A 14834-nucleotide genomic window follows, 5' to 3' on the forward strand; every position below is an offset into this window, starting at 1 on the left:
TGTACTATTTGATGAGTGAATGTATAAATAATATTCTCAGACGAGCAACCCTTTTGGAATACAAACTGCAATGTGGTTAAGTCTGAGACCACATTTGAGTAGGTTACTTTTTCGAACATTTTGAAAAAAAGGCAATAAGGAAATTGGACGACAGTTGTTTAAGTCGGTACTGTCACTTATCTTATGAAAACGTTTAACAATTGCATACTTTAACCTGTGCCAGTGATGCGTTGTATATATCACCAAGGACAGTATTTATTATAACATAACGAGAAATGCTCCAGTTAATATTGATCTCCAAATGATCCGTTTCCAAGATAACTGCGAATGTGTGGCTACAAGTTGCCACAGATTTCAGTATAAAATAATCTCAAATTTCACCCAAGGCCTACCTTAACAAAAAATACAATACCACTTCAGCACGTTCTTGGATGCAATTCCTGCGGTCGTCTCCGCCGCGTGTTACGAATTCTTTCAAACACCTCTGGATCACCTCGTAATGCCTGACGAATGGATGTAATTCGCTGTTCCAGTTACTCAGACATGCTGCACGCTTTACTTCTGACCATCACGCATGTACGACATTCTCGAAGGTTGCACACGGCGAACATCCTCAATAAATCGAAGATCCTGCCGCAGAAACTGGAAGTACCGTCGTTCATCAAGTTTTCTTGGAAGAATCCATGGCTCAGTGAGACGGTCACCTTGTACCCGTGATGACACATTCCATGAGAAACGCGGCTGATGCGGTAACTCGTGCAAAGACTGAGGCTGTACTTCAAATTCGAGCCTATTTGATTGGGGTCTTCATCGAAAAGTTTACATCTCAAATACATTTGTACTATAAAATCTTAAACATGGCTGGAGGCAGCAGCAGTAGAATGCAATCTTCGCGAGGAGAAGGTGCAAAACAGCCATGTCAGTTGCAGTAATAAAGAGGCTTATTAAAACCCCTTGACCTACGTTTCGACGTCTTTAAAACGTTTCTAAAGACGTTGAAATCTAAATCAGGGGATTATAATAAACATTTTTACTACTGGTACTGATCTGCCTGTTTTTCACCTTTTCCTGAAGAACATTTAATTAGATAGAACAGGGGTGTCCAACCCGCTGTCCACGGGCCGCATGCGGCCCAAAGCTGGTGTCAATGCCACCCAAGACGTAACCATCTGTCACTATCACACAATCAGTAAAAAAGATAAATAAATACACATGCAACTTCGTTTATGTAAAGTTATGATAATTGAATATTTTCAATTTGAAACTCCAACCACACGATGCTGTTCCCTCGTTGGTTCATTCCTTTCTTATCAGCGGTTATCGTTAAGTATATTATGTACGGCCCAAAAATACTCATGCTGTTGCAACGTGGTCCAGGTACGATTAAAGTTTGGACATCCCTGAGATAGAACAACGTTTCATACTGAAGACAGTCGCAGCTCGTAACACAGATTCGCAAGTACGAGTATCTAGCAAACAGGACAGAGCCATGTTTATTAGAACGTTCTGATATCATGTACTACCACCAGCGTCAGTTTTTGCAGTTGATTATGATACATCTCGCATACTTCTCACCTTGTTTAGCTCCAAGTATTCGAGCTATTCGCTGCAGAGAAGTTCCGGCAAGATATTGTACTGCACCAACCTCACGGCCCCCGAGTATAAGCTGAAACCTTATCTGATGAAAGCATCAGGAAGTCTGACTCAAACATTGTAATCTAACTTGCGTTAGACTGCTGTAAACAACTAACGAAGTGTCTCTAGTACTGCTGACATACTTTCGTTTGTGTAACGACCATACATGTGATAAACCACACAGGTTATTTGGGCGACCGTCGAAGATCAGATGTTACTAATACGTTGTTAGCATTCATCGGCGCGAAATCAAGGGAAACTAACTGGATAACAAGTCAACTGTAGTTAAGTCTGTGGTTACGAACAGCCTGAAAAAAAAACTGTGGCACCCAGAAAAGGAGGAGGAAACGAAATGAAACTTCACAGGCTGAGATGGTATGTGATGCCATTTCAGTGGCTACAACATCTGCTCAATTGTACAAAGAACTTGGCGGTATGAGATTTCTTATCAGTATGAAACTGCAGCAGCTCTGGCCTGGACGCATTCACTGATACGGATGGGAAAGGTGTCATAAAGCCATTGTATCCTCTACTGACAAAAGCTGGCTACAACTGTTGTAACTGGTTCTTGATATCGTAGATACTGGCACTGGGGCAGATTTGATGCACGAGCTAGCGCCACATGTTCTATCGAGGGTAGGCCTGGGGATCTTGTTGGCTACGGGAGTTCCTCATCATCACGCAGACAGATCATAGAGATACGTGCCACGTGTGGACGAGTATTGTCCAGTTGAAAATGACACCATGATACTGTCGAATGATACTAGGGCGCAGGATGTCCTTGTCATAGCGCTGTGGCGTCAGAGCTTTCTCAGTCACTACCAGACGTGACCTGAAGTCATACCACGACGCCAGGACGAGGACAGCTTTGTAGATGTGAAAGGGTTACGGTGTGTTTGGTACACAATATGGTGGTCTTCCCTTGTGGTGGTCAACCGGAACTGAACCGTGACGGCCAGTATGCCCGCCCCTCACATTCCCAGACAGTCCAACATCCGAATGGCCAACGAATCTGTATATTGGATAATTGGACCAGCTGGCCAAATGGAGATCCACAATAAGGCACCATTCAAATACTGCCAGATTCTGATAAGTCTCACACGAGTACGCGGCATTTCCGTGTCCTATACAGTGGCCACTCCACATCTGATGCTGTTCACGGCCCTTATACCTTACTAGACCTGGGCAACACTAAACAGGAACACCGCTAACGCAATCGGTCGTCATTCTGCCAATTACATTTACATATAAGCCGATGGTATGTATGCGTCCGAAGTTACATTCACATCCGACCATGTGTGCTGAGTGCTTCATCTTTTTGTCAGGAAGTGTATTTCTGTAGCGACCAACAGCACATATACTTGTGTTCCATCTTCGATTAACTTTTATACGTGTACAACGTATGCAACAAAACCGAACACGAGACAGGTTGTACGTCCCGCAAAGAGCATCGCATAGGATGTTTTCCTCTGTCTAAACTGAGAAATGTTTCGACGGTAATGCGTAGCAGAAAGCCCTGCAGTTACACCCTGAAGCGCCAAAGAAATTCGTATAGGCATGCGTATTCAAATACGGAAATATGTAAACAGGCAGAATACGGCGCTGCGGTCGGCAACGCCTGTGTAAGACAAGTGTCTGGCGCAGCTGTTAGATCGGTTACTGCTGCTATAATGCCAGGTTATCAAGATTCAAGTGAGTTTGAACGTACTGTTATAGCCGATGCACGAACGATGAGACATAGGATCCCCGAGGTAGCGATGAAGTGGGGGATTTTCCCGTGCGACCATTTCACTAGTGTACCATGAATATCAGGTATCCGGTAAAACATCAAATCTCCGATATCGCTGTGGCCGGAAAAAGGGTCCTGCAACAACTGGACCAACAACGACTGAAGAGAATCGTTCAATGTGACAGGAGTTTAACCCTTTCGCAAATTGCTGCAGATTTCAATGCCAGGCCATCAACAAGTGTCAGCGTGCAGACTATTCAACGAAACATCATCGATATGAGCTTTCGGAGCCGAAGGCCCACTCGTGTACCCTTGATGACTTCACGACACAGAGCTTTACGCCTCGCCTGGGACTGTCAACACCGACATAGGCCTGTTTTTGACTGGAAACATATTGCCTGGTCGGACGAGTCTCGTTTCAAATTGTAGCGGACGGATGGACGTGTAGTGGTATGAAGACAACCTCATGAATCCATGGACACCGCATGTCAGCAGCGGACTGTTCAAGCTGGTGGAGGCTCTGTAATGGTGTGGGGTGCGTGCAGTTGGAGTGATATCGGACCCCTGATACCTCTAGATACGACTCTGATAGGTGACACGTACGTAAGCGTCCTTTCTGATCACCTGCATCCATTCATGTCCATTGTGCATTCCGACGGAATTGGGAATTCCAGCGGGACAATGCGACACCCCACACAGGACTGCTACAGAGTGGTTCCAGGAACACTCTACTGGCTTTAAACGGTTCCGTTGGCCACCAAACTCTCCAGACATGAAAATTATTGAGAGTATCTGGGGTGCCTTGCAACGTGCCGTTCAGAAGAGATCTCGACCCCCTCGTACACTTACGGATTTTTCGACAGCCCTGCAGGATTCATGGTCTCAGTTCCGTCCAGCACTACTTCAGACATTAGTCGAGTGCATGCCACGTCGTGTTGCGGCACTTCTGCGTACTCGTGAGAGCCCTACACGATGTTAGGTGGGTGTACCAGTTTCTTTGCCTCTTCATTTTAAATGCCAAAACTAATAGGGGTGTCTATGCTCCGTAGATGATCTGTTCACGTAAGCTGATAGTCGCCCAGAGCTGTTAAATTCGTAACTCCATCCACGATTCAGTCTTTGAACTTCAAGAGGAAGTGAAAACTTCGGCGCATCAATATGTCGGTTCCATAGTGAGAAGTGAAAGAGCGTTAAGCCACTGCCAGGCTGGCAGAAATTCCTCGAGCGGCGAAAGCACCTCGCTCCGTGCATACAGTGAAAGTGTGGGAGGTCGCACTCGGCTTATACAGTCCTCTCCTCTCCTCTCCCTGTGGGAGTTTTCCTCCGTGTGAAAAGAATTACCTTCGCCAGAGAGAATAACTGCTGTTCTCCAAGACAAGGATCCAGTTCAGCATCCCGTCGACATCGAGGTCATTAGGATCTGTGCGCAAGCGAGATGGGTGGGAAATAAATCACGTATCTAAACCGTGTGCAGCGATGAAGAGAACTACGTTAGCAAAAGAAAATGGCTGCGGTTTCCCAAGAAAAGGATCCAGGGACTGCGGCGGCCTCGCCGCCGCCACGCTGAACAACAACAACAACAACACAGAACAACTTGTACAAACAATGGCGTTTTTGAGTCAAACAATATGTCCTTTTTTGTGTAACAATGGCATGTTCTTCCAGTATGGAATGATATAATATTTATCCAAGCAAAATTTTAAGTTGCAGACTACAACGTAGCTTAAAGATAAAAAGCTCCTCTACTTCATATCAACCAGAGATTTTTAAGGACAGCCATGTGTGCAGTTTCAGTCAAAACCGTTCGGATGCTTCCAGGTGACTCCCATTTTGTCCATCGCAGCCGCCTACGGCCTTAGATACCAGTGTATTCCGTGCTATATGGACACATAGGCCGAAGAGTAAAACATTAGGCCTATCTATCAAAACAAACATTAACAGCCATGATATACAGCAACTAAGTTTCATTAGAGTTAGGGATCCACTGCAGGATTCTAGTTCAGCTATTACATAATGGGTTGCTCGATAGATATTTTCAAGTTGTTTTGGTAAGGAAATTTGAAACCGAGGAAATCTGAAGAATGGACTCCCACAGTGCTCTGTACTTGCACCAATTGTTTGAAACTTATATATTGCTGATACTCGTTGTAATGAGACCAGGAAATTCGCTTATGCCGGATCTCTCAGTTTTGTGGCAGTACTAATGGAAGAGACGATTCACTTCTAGCCCAAGTCCACTTCGATAACTGCGCGGTCAGCGTTGCGGACTGCTAACCGAAGGGGCCCCGGTTCGATTTTTACCGCTGTGGGACTGAGTGATGTGTTACCCTCGCGTTCGTTCGTTGAGTGCCCTCCCCAACACAAACTTCAATTCATATCTTTTCCCTTACATCGTCACTACTGCCAGGCATTTCTGCCTAGCAAGCAAGAAGTCCTGGGATTCGAGTCCCGGCCGCAGTACAAATTTTAATTCGTTTCTTCTGCTTCGATCATTATCATAGATAAAGGAGAGATTTAAATGTTTAAGGAAAAATTTAATTGTAAGATCTAAAGGGAGCTCAGTTACGTGAGTACAAGAAGATATGACTGGACAACCGCGAGCTCCCCGTTCATGACTATGTCGCAAGTGCTAAAATCCAACCACCATTAAAAACTGCTATGGAACTTCTTGACGAAGGATTTGGTATATGCTATAAGTGGGATCAAATACGGATCCAGCGGGCGCCACCAGAACTACAAAAAGACCTAAATATCCGCATCAGACCAGCAGGCTCCGATCTGCCTCGATGTAGGTGGAAGGTAACAAACAGAATCGGTACAAACCAAGAACTATGCAACGTGCTTCTTTTCGAATGGAAAAAGCGTCCCATACACCTTGCTGTTGCGATGAAACACCGCATACCATCGAGCACATCATGCAGGAATGTTCTTTAACAATCGTACCCAGGCAACAGAAATGACTGCCTGACACTATTCTTGATGCTGAACTGAGAAACTAATATTGTTGTGGGGTTGATTTGGGGGAGGAGACCAAACTGCGAGGTCATCGGTCTCGTCGGATTAGGGAAGGATGGGGAAGGAAGTCGGCCGTGACTTTTCAAAGGAACCATCCCGACATTTGCCTGAAGCGATTTAGGGTAATCACGGAAAACCTTATCAGGATGACCGGACGCGGGATTGAACCGTCGTCCTCCCGAATGCGAGTCCAGTGTGCTAAAAAATTGTTGTGCTATACTAAATTATTGCCCCACATATGCAAGATATTTAAGCAATTTTTAATTATTTTTCATCACTACTATTGAATCATATTGTAATACCTACCGTCCCGACATAGGCTAAATAAAAATTTGGAGTCTGTGAAGTTGTGATTCGGCGTCTAAAGTTTCTACACACCAAGCGTCGTGAAGTAGGCATTCATACATAAAACTATGTGAATTCTTAGAAATGTCTCTGGCACAGTGAAATGCAAGATATAGGGCTATTAACTATCTAGCAAACCCGGCAATGTTTCGCAATTGCTAAACATGTGTGGGAATTGGATATTCGTCCTATTCTCTTTCCCCCCTCTCTCTCTTTCCCCCTCCTCCTCTCTCCCTTTGTCCATCTCCTCTTCCTCCCCCCTATCACTGTCCACCACTTTCCCCCCACTTCGAGTATACCTCTTATCCACACGCTCTCTACCATCTCCTCCTCCTTCATCTCTCTGTCCATATCCTCCTCGCCTTCTTTATATCCATTCCCTCCCCCCTTCTCTGTCTATCTCCTCCCCCCACATCTCTCTAACCTTAGTTATTGTTATTGCAAACGGAACCTTGATGGGTCACAAACACAATTTTTCTCTTTTCTGTTAAGAATTACTACGAAAAGGGAAACAGCACAGCTCAGCATATTCTTTCTTGCAGGTGGTTTAACAGAGAGCGTTTATTGTATAATTCTTATTCGTCGATTTATTTTTCCGCACAATGTTCGAGAGTGAAATGATAGAGAATTATTGTGAAGGTAGTGCGAGGAACCCTCTGCCGGCACTTGAGTGTGATTTTCAGAGTATCCATGTAGATACAGATCTAGATTTGCCTCGAAGAGCTATCTACGGTCTTCCTCATTCTCACTGACTCGAGGATAATGTAGTTGGCTTGCGTTGAGCGTACGCCGACCGATATTTCGACGGCGAGGCATTTTTTCCAAGGGAATAAACCGCGAGCTGAAATCAGTTGAATGTTTGCAACGCACCAAATTACCACAAACTGACATCAATTCAATCTTTGCAACACACCAAAGATATGATCACCAACGATAACATTCTGCATACCGTTTTCAATTGCATCCTATTTCGCGGAATGTGTTGTTGTTATGAAAACATGCGGCAGCAGGACTGTCGAACTGAACGTCACATTTTTTCTCTTATTTTATGAAAACATATGACAGCAGAACTGTCAAACCGACCGTCACATTTCTTTCATTTCGATTTCCATACAAAAATACCATCCAAGTTTCCGATTATTCCTATGGATTTTTCAAAAATTTCATTCATACATAACTTGTCCTGACAATTACGAACTCTCTCTCTCTCTCTCTCTCTCTCTCTCTCACACACACACACACACACACACACACACACACCAACACACAAACAAAGTCAGCCAAATCGGTTGAGCCGTTCCCAAGTGATGATCTTTCACACATGCGGTAACTGATTTTTATTCATACACACTAACAGACAGTAATTACAACATTTATAAGACGTAAAAACTTTGCCCTCTGTGACAGTATAAAAACAAAAGTTAATTTCGCTGACGTACTTGTAAATCTGTGTACCGGGCCAACCTCGCTGTGGAATCTCTCTCTACCTTTGGTTGTCGAGGCACTCTATCGCCAAGGCTATCACAAAGGCCCCGCCGCTGACGACGTGATGTTTAATTCTGTCAGACCCTCTCTCCTGCTGCAGAAAACTCGACACTGGACCTGCTTCCCATCTTGCGTGTCTGCCTCCGCTGAGAGAATAGATACGGCGAAAAAGCATTTCGAATTCAGGTATTTCAATCGCTTTAGACGAGTGGTTTATTTCTCATGCATCTCACTTGTGCACTATCTTTAAATATTTCGATGTCGGCGGGATGCTTACGTCTTTACATTCCTTCGTCGATGGAGTTCTGTAAAGTAGAAGATTGGAGCGGCGTGTTCAAAGCGGTAAGCAGCAAGGATCCGCGTTCTTGTCTGCACGGCATACATCTTAATGAATAACAAATATACTGCTGTGGCGCTGGTAGTGGGTAAGACCCCAAAACAAAACGAGTCTCGAGTGAAACTTCCGTTTATGACAGAGTCGGCTATGACCTATGTCAGTGGCGTGACAGGTAAATGCCTACTCTTTACTGTTCGTTAGGATAACTATGTAGAAGGTAGGAGAGGTTTGGTCTTGTGTAGTCGTCACATCACGTACCAAGTAAATGGTTTAGCTTGTTATTTCCATTATGGAAATTTCCAAAAAAAATAGACACAATTTACTTAAAAATCACAAAAGCTGAGAAATGTCGTCCAAAGTAATTTACACTGCTAGCCGATTTGACTGTTCTTCGTTTTATAATTACATCCAGTCAATCTTTTCCTTTTAATTCGCATTTATATCGGTATGTACTGTCCACTTCTATTTCTTGTTGGCTGGCGTCTTCACAAGTACTTTTGTACCTTTCAAATCAAGATCAGTCTTGTTTATGGACAGAAGTTCAAAATGTTCAAATGTGTGTGAAATCTTATGGGACTTAACTGCTAAGATCACCAGTCCCTAAGCTCACACACTACTTAACCTAAATTATCCTAAGGACAAACACACACAGCCATGCCCAAGGGAGGACTCGAACCTCCGCCGGGACCAGCCGCACAGTCCATGACTGCAGCGCCTCTATAGGCCGCTCGGCTAATCCCGCGTGGCATGGACGGAAGTGCCAAAGCTGAACCAGTCTTGACTCTGGGTAGACGTTTGAAACGTTTTCATTCTTTTCAAGGCAGTAAATGAGCTTTCTGCATACGCGGTTTTAAAAAAAGGTAAATGGTTAATACTGAGAAGATATAATCTTCAGATGCGCCTCGACCAATACACTAGCTAATATGGCTGTTCGTCAACGAATTTTTTTAAACGTATAAAGCAATAGCTGTTCAAAGGTGCCAGCGAATTTCTGCACCCTTTTCCAATGCAAGAATACCGTAGCTAGCGCTAGATGAAATTAACAGACATAACAGACACATAAACAAGAAACGGTCAAAGGAATTAAATCACTCCCCTGTCAGCAGCAAGCATTCGACAGCCAGTTAGGACTCGAAAATAGCCGCTGCGCACTCGGCAGATAGATCGTAGCTGTACAACCACTTGACACGGCTGGAAGCCCGTAGACATTTTATTCAAATCTTTATCTCTGTCTGCACAAATCTTTTGTTACATGACGACCAACAGACTGTTCTTCTTGAAGGAGCAGCTTTAAATCTGAGTTAAAGAGCACACGTAAACATGCAGCAGCTGACCGTGTAGAGATGATCTCATCGCTGCTTGCCTTCACGTCATCATAACACGTTTCGTCACCTGCGGCTCGAGGAATAGACCGCGTGATAGTTATCCACAGCTCTCGCTAAGCCGTATGCTTACATGACGAGGAGCGGGTACCACACATTTACATCTAGCTTACATGACGAGGTACCACACATTTACATCTAAATTATTACTCTGCAAGCCATATTTAAGTGACTGGCAGAGGGGTTTAACGAACCTCCTTCGAGCAATTTCTCAAGCGTTCCACTCTCGAAGAGCGCGGGGGGAAAAATGAACACTTCTTTCCGTGCGAGCTCAGATTTCTCTTATTTTATTGTGATGATCATTTCTCCCTCTGCAGGTGGGCTCCAACAAAATATTTTCGCATTCGGTGGAGAAAGGTGGTGACTGAAATTTCATGAGAAGATAGTGCCGCAACGAAGAACGCCATTGTTTTAATGATTGTCACCCAAATTCACGTATCATACCCGTGGCACTCTCTCCCCTACTTCGCAGTAATACAAAACGAGCAGCCCTTCTTTGAACTTTCGCGATGTCCTCCGTCACCCCCACATGATGAGGATCTCATACGGGCAGCAGTATTCCAGAAGAGGACTCAAGAGAGTCTCTTTAGTAGACCTGTTGCATTTTCTACGTGTTCTGCCAATAAATAGCAGTCTTTGGCTCGCTTTCCCCACAACATTCGCCGGCCGAAGTGGCCGTGCGGTTAAAGGCGCTGCAGTCTGGAACCGCAAGACCGCTACGGTCGCAGGTTCGAATCCTGCCTCGGGCATGGATGTTTGTGATGTCCTTAGGGTAGTTAGGTTTAACTAGTTCTACGTTCTAGGGGACTAATGACCTCAGAAGTTGAGTCCCATAGTGCTCAGAGCCATTTGAACCCACAACATTATCTACGTGATCGCTCCAGTTTAAGTTATTGGCAGTTGTAGTCTGTAAGCATTTAAATGAATTCACAGCCTTCAGATTTGAGAGATTTATCGTGTAATCGAAGTTTAGCCGATTCGTTTTAGTATTCATGTGGATGACCTAACACTTTTCATTATTTAGAGTCAATTGCCACTTCTCGCACCTTACAGATGCCTTATGTAAATCATTTTTCAATTGGTTTTGATCATCTGATGACTTTATTCGACGGTAAATGACAGCATCATCTTGCAAAGAATATAATTGTAAGAGAGCTGCCCAGATTGTCTCCTGAATCGTTTATGTGGATCAGGAAGATGGTTCAAATGGCTCTGAGTACTATGGGACTCAACTGCTGAGGTCATTAGTCTCCTAGAACTTAGAACTAGTTAAACCTAACTAACCTAAGGACATCACAAACATCCATGCCCGAGGCAGGATTCGAACCTGCGACAGTAGCGGTCTTGCGGTTCCAGACTGCAGCGCCTTTAACCGCACGGCCACTTCGGCCGGCGATCAGGAAGGGCAGCGTTGCTTGCGGAACACCAGATATTACTTCTGGTTCACTCGATCACGTTCTGTCAGTTACTACGAACTGTCACCTGTCTGACAAGAAATCGCGAATCCAGTGTCACAACTGAGACGATACTCCGTGGGCACGCAATTTGATTTGAAGTCGCTTTCGAAAAACGATGTCAAGAAACTTCTGGAAATCTAAAAATATGGAACGAGTTTGACATCCCCTGTCGATATCAATTGTTATTTCGTGAGAATAAAGGGCTAGTTGTGATTCATAAGAATGAGTCCGAGTTGATCATTTGTCAATATCATATTCTTCGCGGTAACCCATAATACACACAAAGAAGAAGCGTTCATGGCAACTCGACGCTCTCTCTCGAAAGGAAGTGGAGGGTCTGAACAAGTATTGTGATCAGAGAGGCTGAAGAAAATAAATGTGGCAGTTCCTAGCATTGTTCTCACTGGAAAACGGCGCTTACTTAGGAGCGACGGAACCACACAGGCAGGTAAAAACTGAGCCGGACCGAGAATCTAACGCAGGAGTTTCAGAAGGATAAGAGAGGTACTGGAGGAATGACGCATGCTCGGATGGTAGAACGCTGCCCACGAGTCCCACATTTGTGTTAGCTGCATCTGCTGGGAAGGTTAACAATACGGTAGTGAAAGTAATGACCCAATTTTGGACTTTTGTTTTGTCAAGCCAACTACCAAGTATGAATTCATGTTCCACTTGTTACCTATACAGCATAAATTACACTGACGAACATGGTGTGCGTTACACCTTGAGCACCTTGACTCAACGCTACCGAACTGGTACTGCAATATTAGCTTGTGGTCTTGTATTACTGACCCTAGACTGCGTGAGTGTCTTGTTCTCGTTTTGATTTCATCAACATCGACAGCTTTAACACGGCGGGGCATTGCATCGTGTCAGACTAAACTTCGGTGGCAGATATGGGTACGTCATTCTGTGCTGATTCAGCCATATGCCACAGTACTGGTTGTGAGGCGGCGATGTATTAGCCGCCCGACAGCCTCTGACCGGATGTTATCAGTGGATGACAACTCTGGAGAACGTGTCGGCTAGGGCCACATTCGAACACCCTCCGCACCGAGGCTGGTCGGAACAGTGCAGGCAATAAGCAATCATGGGGACATTTAAGACAGGGCACAGAAACCTGCCCTAACAGGGCTGATATCCAAATTCCCAGCTATGTGAACCAGGGTGATTGTATCCTGTACCCAGTGGCAACTTACACGGTGACCCCAGGTGCTATGCACGTATGACAGTGTCAAATGCAGTCTGACAACACACGGATACTCCCATGTGATGTTGAACTCAGAACGGGGACTAATCTGAAAAGATGATGTGCTGATATTCCTGTGCTCATTGTTGTTATTGGGCGAATTGCTGTCAGCATTCCTCTCTCTGCCCTCATCCCAATGGAAGCCATGACAGTTGCTGCCATGCTGACTGTCCTTGGTGCTTCTGATATATTTGCACTGTCCGTGTTGATACTTGTGTTGTTGCAGAGAAGTCCATTTCCTGAATGGAGGTGGGTGTTGTACCTGTACAATCCTGCACAGCCAAGCTAACAATACGTCAGTCCTCTCAGGCACTGGTCACGTGGGTCAGTGATATTCTGCATGAGGCTGAACATGGCCCACCTGGACGCATCGATTGCATATTCACGTGACACGCTTGGAGATAAAAATCGATTAAACGATGTCGGCAATCGAAACTGAAACCGTTTTACGTGTTGACATTTTTAATAAAGATCCTAACTGCAACGATTACGTACACTTATCACAATGCAAGGAAATGTATGGAGTACAACAGACAGTACAGAGCAGACATCAATGGCTATCTCACACAGTATTGTCAGCTATGTAGGTAACGTTGGCGGTAGCGACAGACTAATGACTATTGGCCCCAGTCTACCGCCCTCTACCAGTTTAGATACTTCCACCCCCCCCCCCCCCTCCCCCCTAAACTGGGCCGGCCGCTGTAGACGAGCGTTCTAGGCACTTCTGTCCGGAACCGCGCTACTGCTGCGGTCGCAGGTTCGAATCCTGCCTCGGGCATGGATGTGTGTGATGTCCTTAGGTTAGTTAGGTTTAAGTAGTTCTAAGTCTAGGGGACTGATAACCTCAGATGTTAAGTCCCATAGTGCTTAGAGCCATTTGAACCCTAAATTGGCATTTGGTCACCGTCACACAGCGTTTCTGATCTGGGGAGCTGACCGGCCAATTTAAAGTGAAACTCTGAATGGCTATTGAGTGCAAGTGTTTTAGGACTAAGAGCTGCATTTTTTAATTTCAGTTACATTTACAAAAGTATAACGAACAGACCACATAGTGCGAAACATTATCCGTTCAGGTGTAATCGGAATATTTATGTATCTCGACAAGGTTTAATCAGGAGTCGGGTTTCGAACAGAAAAATGTGGCCAGTCACACCTACATCGGGTTAGCTGGCAACCCTGGCTGTGACGGCCGTGGCTGCTCACCTGCACGGCGGCGCCGGTGCTCTGGGGCGCCGCCCGCTCCCTGGACGGCGTCGCGGCGGCGGGGGCGGCGGGCGACGCCTCCTTGGCGGCGTGCTCGTCGCGGCTCTTGAAGCAGTTGGCGCACAGGTCGCGCCGCCACGCGTTCTGCACGAACTGCCGGCACTGGCCCACCATGGAGGACTCCTGTACACACACAACACACGTATCCTCAGATAGGGTAGTCGAACCTTAAAGCCGGCCAGAGTGGCCGTGCGGTTCTAGGCGCTACTGTCTGGAACCAAGCGACCGCTACGATCGCAGGTCCGAATCCTGCCTCGGGCATGGAGGTGTGTGATGTCCTTAGGTTAGTTAGGTTTAATTAGTTCTAAGTTCTAGGTGACTGATGACCTCAGAAGTTAAGTCTCATAGTGCTCAGAGCCATTTGAATCGAACCTTAAATGTTTGGAGACGCATGATTGGGTATTACATGGAAGACTCACTCAGTTTCATTAGAGGGTAAGAGGGTGGCACTCTTCGTTTCGCTGGTAGGAAATTGGAAAAATGCATGTACACCGTGTATTGAAATACTGTTAGAGAATCGGAGAACCAGGATAGAAAGTGATACCGGTAATATATTATGTAGGCCACCGCGAATTTTCACAAATTTAAATTGCAATTGTTTCAAAGAAAATGCCTTTTGCATGCAGCACATCGAATTTTTTAAAATTTTTATTTATGCACCCAGGCGGGTTTCGCCTTTTTTTACAAGGCATCTTCAGTGGGTGTCCTGAAATATTACATGATTTATCCTTTTTACACATAGGTTATGGTTTCACATCTAGGTTATAGATTTAAAAGCAGTTCCTTAACGTTTTTTACGAAATGGAAAGGTACTGACAGGTAACTTCTAATTCACTGCATCTAAGCAAACTGCTTTTTCTCATCTGGCAACCAGGTGGAATCTTACACTTCACTTTCAGTTCACTGTTTTCGTTACACATCACTGTAACTGCCATCT

At 45.1% G+C, this 14834-nt stretch overlaps 1 protein-coding gene across 1 annotated transcript in view; it reads right to left on the reverse strand.

Annotated features, from left to right (window-relative positions):
• Positions 1–14834, reverse strand: part of LOC124613821 — a 187241-nt gene that overhangs the window by 74819 nt on the left and 97588 nt on the right. The window contains exon 2 of the mRNA XM_047142544.1: positions 13895–14020. Within this exon, the coding sequence (XP_046998500.1) occupies positions 13895–14011 (117 nt within the window). The 5' untranslated portion in view covers positions 14012–14020. The remainder of the gene's footprint in view (positions 1–13894; positions 14021–14834) is intronic.

This window comes from Schistocerca americana, chromosome 4 (assembly GCF_021461395.2).
Source record: "Schistocerca americana isolate TAMUIC-IGC-003095 chromosome 4, iqSchAmer2.1, whole genome shotgun sequence".
Lineage (NCBI taxonomy): Eukaryota > Metazoa > Arthropoda > Insecta > Orthoptera > Acrididae > Schistocerca > Schistocerca americana.